Source organism: Lontra canadensis, unplaced genomic scaffold (genome assembly GCF_010015895.1).
Source record: "Lontra canadensis isolate GAN:19392208 unplaced genomic scaffold, GSC_riverotter_1.0 scaffold45, whole genome shotgun sequence".
Lineage (NCBI taxonomy): Eukaryota > Metazoa > Chordata > Mammalia > Carnivora > Mustelidae > Lontra > Lontra canadensis.
Window position 1 is genome coordinate 7766948 of NW_022631039.1, and position 8529 is coordinate 7775476.

Below are 8529 nucleotides of genomic sequence, written 5' to 3' on the forward strand. Positions count from 1 at the left end.
TGTCCCAAGGTCTTGCCTTGACTACTCCATCCAAAACGGGTTTCCTCACACTCCTTAACTCTCTAGTAATTTATCTTTATTCAAAGCACTCACCACTAACGAAAATGGTCCCTGCCCGGGGGTATGTAATTTATTTTCTTGCTTATTTGATGTCCATTGGCTCCCGGGAATGAAAGCTTCCACTTCCAGAAGTACAGGCACGTCCCAGAACCTGGACGAGTGCCTGGGATGGAGTAGGCATTTGAAGGACATTGATTTAATCAATCAGTCTATTCATGACATCCTGAAATGGAGGTAGACTCCTCCTCACACTTCGCTCATCAGTTCTTTGTACTACAAAGACTATGTAACTAAAAGTTACAGACACTGTGTTGGGTTTATTTTGGTATTTTTGTGATACCAACACTCTCTGGGGCCAGCAAATTTTGTCTGGACACTTCATTTCATGGTCTCTCCAAATTCTGGACGGGCTCGACAACTTAAGGCTGAACGAATAATGAATGAATTTTGCAGCGAAGCGTCCAGACATCGGCACTGACACTAACCTAGGCCGGGCGTTATCCTTTTGTTTTCTCCCCACATCTCCCAAAGGACCATCAGTGGTGAACCCATTCAGAGACCGGAGGCTCGATCTGTCTCTGACCTTTTCTAGATTGGGCCGGGGCCGTGATAAACGCGATCACCATGTAGACAGTATCGTGCCGGAGGGCTGATGGCATCCGAAGGCCAGCTCCCAACCCCAGGTCACCAGCATCATGGCCAGTCTGAGCTGGGGTTACAGGGAGGAGCACACATCAGGGGGCTGCAATCTGTCCCCAGCCTACGACGAAAGGGAGGCGGCACTCGTGAGCTCTGCGGCTCTCCGGGCTCAGAAGCGAGTTTGGATCCGGGTGGTTTGCTCCCCTTCCACCCTTCCTCTAGCCTGGCACGTCCGCTTCCAGCCACAAAGCGCAAGCGGGTTCCCAGCCGCGCGCCGCGGCCCCGCCCACTCCCGTCGGCCCCCGCGGGTCGCTCCCGTCGCCTTGGAAACCGAGACAGCCAGTCGGCGCGGCGGCTTCCGGTCATCCGGGTGGGCTCTGACGGGCCTGAGGGCAGCAGACCGCGATGCTGAAGGCCAAGATCCTCTTCGTCGGGCCCTGCGAGGTGAGGCCCGGTCGGCGGGGGCAACGGGCGGGGGCCCGGGCGGGCGCGGGGCGACGCGGGACTGTGCCTTGTGCCGGGAGCCCCCCAGGAGGCGGGAGTCCTGTCCCACCGCGCCCACCCCGTGGGCGACGCTGGCCGCAGCGTGAACTCGGCGCCCTCCCCCCAGACCTCGACTCCGTTACCCTAAGTCCTCAAAGTAGTGAGTCGTGTTTTGGAACCAGAGTCTAGGTCCCACGAGTCTCCTTTGCCCCTCAGGTTGGCCCTAATGAACATGTCTGTGGGACAAGAAAAGGAGAGGAAATATGGGGCTGTCACGTGGTGTTTGAACGGTTCGCTCGCAGTATGCGTGGTGGTGGGGTTGAATCTAGACGTAGACCTCACACCATACATAGGAATAAGATTCCCGTGGACTAAAACTTAATGTCAAATAACCACCGTAGAAATAGTGAATATTCTCCGTCTTAAGCTCGCATCCCAGTGGCCTGGAGGGCTTGTTAAAAACACGCCATGCAGGGTGCCTGGGTGGCTCCGTGGGTTAAGCCTTTGCCTTCGGCTCAGGTCATGATCTCAGGGTCATGGGATCGAGCCCCGCATCCGGCTCTCTGCTCAGCAGGGAGCCTGCCCCCCACCCCTTTCTCTTTGCCTGCCTCTCTGCCTACTTGTGATCTGTCAAATAAATAAATTAAATATTTTAAAAAATAAATAAAACAATGAGATGACACTTGCTTGCCCATCAGAGTGGATGAAAAAAGGTTAGAACTCTGATAACAAGGAAGTATGAGGATGCTTGTAGGGAAATGAGTACTTTCGGATTCTGCTGATTGCTAACAGCTTTACTGGCAATCCAGTTATCCAACGTTAAGACATGCGTAGCTTTCAGGGCCGCACTCAACATTTCTCAAAATCTATAGCAGCTGGACCTTACCTAGGTTCCCCAGAGGGGATACTGAGCGATACTGAACAGCTGGAAACACCCTAGGTGCCCACCAATAAGAGAACATCTCAAAAAACTAAGGGACATTCTTACGGGGGAAGACCCCAGCAGTTACCCAGAAGGAGGCACATCTGTGTGGAGTGACATGGAGAACTTGCCGAGACATAAACTAGTGAGTGAAGTAGACAAGTAATAACAATATGCATAGAATTGTGAGAAGTAAACCAAGCATAAATATCTTCTTCTTTTTTTTTTAATGGAAATTCACAAACGTATAAGGGGAGAAAAAAACAAGGAACTCCTGGTACTCATCACCCAGCTTCAACAACAAAGTGTATTTCCGCATACACATATCCCCCTCTACCTCAATACTGCATAGATTGGCCCACCCTTTTTTTTTTTAAGATTTTATTTATTTATTTGACAGACAGAGATCACAAGTAGGCAGAGAGGCAGGCAGAGAGAGACGGGGAAGCAGGCTCCCTGCTGAGCAGAGAGCCCGATGTGGGGCTCGATCCCAGGACCCTGAGATCATGACCTGAGCCGAAGGCAGAGGCTTAACCCACTGAGCCACCCAGGCGCCCCATGGCCAACCTCTCTATTCCTTTAACATGCTGGGCCTATTTCTGACCTGGTGCCATTCAACCAGTTTTTCCCTCCCCCTGGAAGGCTGGGTTGACTCCTTGTCATTCAGTCTCAGTGGAAACCACCCTTTCACCCTTCCCTGACCACCCAGTTCAAAGTCCCTGTGGCATTATCCGCTTGATTTTTAGCCTCGTGTTTAACACTACTGTATCTTGTGTTCAGCAGCTCCGGGCAAGGTAGACACTTAAAGATACCCGATGTGCCTCACAGTTTCTTCATTTTCCCAGACGAACCCTCCCCCTCAACCAATTGGTTTTGACCAATATGTATACATAAACTTTAAGGGCATTGATGCAATATATAAATACACTTCTATAATGTTTTATGTATTCATGTAGCTATATACACCTTTAAAGGTACATTAAAGACATATATTAATTTGGAGATGCTGCTTTATTCCTTACTTGTATTTCATGACACAGCTTTAAAATGCTAGCTCCTCACCAGCACCTTTGACACCCGAGTTGATTTTATGACGGAAGCTACTTTTAAGCCACACGATGGGCACCTGCCTGGCTCAGTCGGAAGAGTGTGCGACTCTTGATCTCAGAGTCATGAGTTTGAGCCCCACATTGGGTGTCGAGATTACTTAAATAAATAAAACTAAAAAAAAAAAAAAAAGACGAAGACATGACAAAGCACACGATCTGAGTTGTTTAGAATATGAGCATTTTTTGAATCTGTGTACGACCCCGTTTCTACAACTATATTCCAGCCCCAAGAACCATTCCCATGACATTTGCTTTATTCGTTTATCCTGTAGTTAAATATTCATGGTCTCCACAAACATAACCACTCACTGTGTTTTGTTTTGTTTTGTTTTAAGATTTATTTATTGAGTTGGTGGGGGGGGGCAGGAGGAAAGGGAGAAGCAGACTCCCCAGTGAGCAGGGAGCCTGACACCAGACTCGATTCTCGGACCTGAGATCATGATCTGAGCCGAAGGCAGAGGCTTAACTGACTGAGCCACCCAGGCGCCCCTCAACTGTGTTACTTTGAAGTGACATTTAGTTTGTGAGGCTACATACTCAGAAAGAATTACTAAAACAAGATTAAGACCCTCCCCCTCCTTTTTCTGAATCTGTCGAGTGACCTCTGTAAGCCTCCAAAACTGTCATCGATTGAAATGATTCTAGTCAAGCAGTTGTTAAAAAAAAAAACGACTTGCAAGAGCAGGGAATAATTTCAGAGATTTTTAAGGACTCGAGTGTAAGAGATTCCCTTTCATCTGAGGAATAATTTGCAGAGAAAAAAACACCTCGTCTTACATCCAAGCATATACAATATCCCCTAAATGAATGATACAAATGTACAGAAAAATCTCTGAAAACAGATCATAGTTACCACCTTTGGGGAGGGAATGGAATGGATGGACAGATGGCTACTTTGGGCGGAAGGACCAGGAGGGCTGTCTTGTTAATAGGATTGCATATGACTGGTATTATCTAGAAGGAGAAACAGCCCTGTGTGAGAGTGTGGCACGGCCAGCCACTGTGGGACCCAGCTCTAACCTTGAACTTCTGTGTGACCTTGAGGAGCTCCCTTTCCCTTTCTGGGCCTCAGTGGCTTCGTATCTGTGACAGACTGGTTTCTTGGTGTGGAGAGGAGCATGGCAAGAGAGAGACTCACACTAACGATTTTTTCTGTTCTCAGATAAGTTAACTGAGAGCCAGCTAGGGAAATCAGTGTGGGTAAGAAGGTTACCCAGAGGCAGAGCCAGCATTAGAACCCCATGCATGCTGGGTCCCAGACCAGCCTGCGCTCACCACATACAGTAAGGCAGCAAGGCCCGCCCCACCAGAGAGAACCCTCTGCCTTGGCGCTCTCACATGACCGTGGCCTACACGCCATCACACCCGGCTCCGAGCCAGGTATCGGAGGGCCTGTTTATGGTTTACTTTTCTGCTCTTCAGCAGAAACCTTTCATTATCTCTTCCACAGAGTGGAAAAACCGTTTTGGCCAACTTCCTGACAGAATCTTCTGACATCACCGAATACAACCCAACCCAAGGAGTGAGGTGAGCCCCGACAAATCTGTTTCCCGGAGAGGCCCACCGCCCCCCTTTTGGTGCCGGTGGCATTCCCCAAGTATACGCTTCCCAAAGTGGAGATGCACCTATTGTTTTTATTTCTAGGATCCTGGAATTTGAGAACCCACACGTGGCCAGCAACGCCAAAGGCACGGGGTGTGAATTTGAGCTGTGGGATTGTGGCGGTGATCCAAAGTACGTTTCCTTTAAAAGGGGTTGGCTTCGTCAAATGATTCAAGACTCAGCTGCCCACCAAGCACCTGGACTCTGGCCCAGCACACTTCCTAGCATGTATTAGGGGCATGATCAATTATTTGGTGACATGCACGGCTCTTGAAACCTGAACGATTGGGTTATGACACCATGACAGGTCATCCATCAGTTAATCCTAAGACATTATTTTTAAAGGCCTCAGCTAGAAACCAGAACGGACTGACATTCACCGTGCCCCCTCCTCTGCCTTACAGGTTCGAGTCCTGCTGGCCAGCCCTGATGAAGGACTCGCACGGGGTGGTGATCGTCTTCAACGCCGACCTCCCCAGCCACCTGAAGGAAATCGAGATGTGGTATTCCTGCTTCGTCCAGCAGCAGCTCCTCCAAGACACCCAGTGTCTGTTGATTGCGCACCACAAACCAGGCTCCGGAAGCGATAAAGGAAGCCCGTCTCTGTGTGAGGACACTGCCCTTTCTCCTTTCTGCTCTTGTCTTGAGTGCTCTGATCAATTGTATATCGTCCCCGTGTCTTTGAACCCAGCAGCTCTGTGCAATTATTGAGCGCCACCTGTGTCCTTGTTCTTTGTTCTTCCGACCACGTAAATTGGAATCTCCAAGTTGGAAGATCTGTCCTAGCAGCCAGGCCAGGCCAGAGATACTTTAAAAACACGGAGACACCAAGAAGGAAAAAAAAATATCTGGTTTTAGCCGCTCATCAGTACAATGAGGGACATTCTTGTCTCAGGAAGAACTCCCAGTTAGCATGTGACACACACCAAGACAGAGTGACAAAGTGCTCATGGAAGACCACTCACAATACTCCGAAATCTCTTCCTTTCTGGTGTAAGAAGAGGATGGGGAAGTGGCTTGTAGTGTTGTTATCCCATCACCAGGTGGCAGTGTGGTGGCACTCTTTATTGGGCACCTACTGTATGCCGACCACGATGCTGAGCTCAGCCGCCCTGGCCTGTGGTGAAACGTTTCTTCCTCTGTTAAATCATGGCGGGCAAGACACAACTTTATGTTTGGCCTCTAGAAAGTTAAGCAAATTGGCTTCAATAAGACTCAGCTCACTGGGAGCCAGAAAGGGGCCCTCCTTAAAGGTTCATGCCTAATTACATTTATTTTCCTTTTAAAGCGCCCCCCTTGAACAAGCTGAAGCTGGTGCACTCGAATCTGGAGGATGACCCTGAAGAGATCAGGTCGGAGTTCCTAAAGTACTTAAAAAGCGTCGTCAATTCAGTGTCTGAAAGCAGAGACCGGGAGGAGATGTCAATTATCACCTAAGCACCCTATATCTGAACTCTTCCGCGTGGCACGTAAGGTCAGCTTGCTCCCCAGAGCAGCTCTGGCATCTTACCCAGCTACCGATGTGTCCTTCTCCGTGTGGCCGTGGAAGACATTTCCCTTATCTACTCTCAGGGTCCACTCAGCCAGGGAGTGGACTCGCACCATTCATTCCCTGTCCTTGGTATTGCCATTCTGACTCCTTTGCCCCAAACCTCTCCAAGAGCTGGAAAACTGAGTTGTTTTTCTTTCCTCTTCATATACGTCAAGTGATAAAAATTGTGGAATTGTAACCGTCAGAACCAAATGACAGGCAGTAGTTTAATCCCTGTGTATTGGTTTGAAGGTGATTTTCACTGCTTAGTTCATCCAGCAAAGACTGACGTGTCATGCCGCACTGTTGTAGCTGTTGACAATAAACAGCAGGAGCAAAACAAAGAAATCCTTACCCTCATGGGGCTGCCATTCTGTTCCTCTAAATTACAGGGAGGTAGGGTGCAACACTCAGGTCCTACACCTTCGATATGGGGAAAGATGATAGATTCTTCCATTTTCCGTAATTGACCTAAATCTCATGTTCTGCTCCTCCTAGATAAGGAGGGGGCCTAGACCACATTTGATGCCAAATGAGGGTACAATTGATCCTCCTTCATGGGTTCTGCTTTGCAAATTTGCCTGCTAGCTCAAACTGATCTGTAACCCCCAGATCAATACAGCGCTTTCCGTTATTCAGAGCGGCCCAAAATTGGGATCATCGGTCACGCATGTTTCCAGCTGAGGCTGAAACACTCTGCTTTCTTGTTTCAGCTCTCATACTATAAACAAGTGCCCTTGTCACAGCCTATTGGGCGCCACGTTTTCACATTTCTGTGCTTTTCATTGAGTGGTTTCGCTGTTTAAAATGACCCCCAAAGGTGGCACAGGAGTTGGCTAATGTTGCAAAGTGCAAGAAAACTGTGACGTGTCTTATCTAAACCAGTGCTTTCCATAAGCCTCATTCCAGCCTGAGTTCTTTGCTGTTGGCTGCGAGTTCAATGTCAATGAAATCAACAATGTATATCGAATAAGATGTCTTTAAACAGAAGCGTCCATAAAACAAGGTTACATATTGATGGTAGATGAAATGTGATCAGAGGCGCACAGGCACGTGACCCTGCATTTCCCCAGAAGCAGGGGTCTGTCATCCCTCATCCAGTGCATGGGGCAAATTTACAGAATATAAGGACCATGAATAGTGAGACTCAACTTGTTTTTCTATCTCCTACAATTTGAAAGTGTCCATGTTAGTTCAGTCTCTAGGATAAATATTTTATCAATTCAAGGTTGCAGTCTACTTCTGCGCCCTTTTCCCCAAGGTGTCAGGGTGTCTGGACAGGGTTTTGCTACTGTTGGGCAGCTGTACCAAGGGCAGGTCCTCTGGTTCCCTTCCTGACCTCTGTCAGGATGTCACTGGCCACCCTACTGGCCATGTCATGTCAAGGCCAGGACTGGTACGGCCATTAGCATGGGTTTTCGCCACAGAACTAGGAGTCCCAGGCTGACTCTGCCACATCCTGGCTGGGCCTGGCCCTGCACATCTCGAGAACCAGCTGTGCCCTCCATACATCCCACATCTCTGTGGGTCTCTGTGGCAGGATCACTGCACTCCTTGCCACAGCTGGCCTGTCTGGCGCATCCTCAACTCTCAGCTTCCTGGGAGAAAAACAGGATTTTCAGGGGAATCGAGAATATAGCAGGTGAATATTCTCAAATATTATCCAGTTACAGTAGTAAGAGATGTGGCATTCTCATTATAAACCTGCAAGGAGGTTTACTTGATCACTTAGGATAACTGTTTAATTTAACAATCCTGTTACGCTTTTTACACTTGGTGTAAACTATGCATAATATAAAATTTGCCATTATAACCATTTATAAGAGTATAGTTCTGTGGCATTCCATGCATTTGTGGTGTTGTGCACCCATCACCATTTTTTTTTTTTTTTTTAAAGATTTTATTTATTTATTTGATAGATCACAAGCAGGCAGAGAGGCAGGCAGAGAGAGAGGAGGAAGCAGGCTCCCCGCCGAGCAGAGAGCCCGATGCGGGGCTCGATCCCAGGACTCCGAGATCATGACCTGAGCCGAAGGCAGCGGCTTAACCCACTGAGCCACCCAGGCGCCCCCCCATCACCATTTTCTATGTCCAGAACATTTTTGTCATCCCAAACTGAAATGGTGTACCCTTTAAACACTAACTCACTATACCCCCTCCCCCAGACTCCTGGAACCCACCAT

At 48.5% G+C, this 8529-nt stretch overlaps 1 protein-coding gene across 2 annotated transcripts; it reads left to right on the top strand.

The window, feature by feature from the left end:
• The first annotated feature begins 1038 nt into the window (after positions 1-1038).
• Positions 1039-7316, top strand: IFT22 (intraflagellar transport 22). 2 transcript variants are annotated; one of them, XM_032872509.1, is made up of 5 exons: positions 1039-1143; positions 4664-4740; positions 4858-4947; positions 5220-5422; positions 6104-7316. In XM_032872509.1, the coding sequence occupies exons 1-5, from the start codon at positions 1105-1107 to the stop codon at positions 6250-6252; spliced, it is 558 nt and encodes a 185-aa protein (XP_032728400.1). In that variant the 5' UTR covers positions 1039-1104; the 3' UTR covers positions 6253-7316. The 2 variants fall into 2 exon arrangements, with proteins under 2 accessions (XP_032728400.1, XP_032728401.1); XM_032872510.1 differs by lacking the exons at positions 1039-1143; positions 4664-4740; positions 4858-4947 and adding an exon at positions 4955-5122.
• Positions 7317-8529: the final 1213 nt, after the last annotated feature.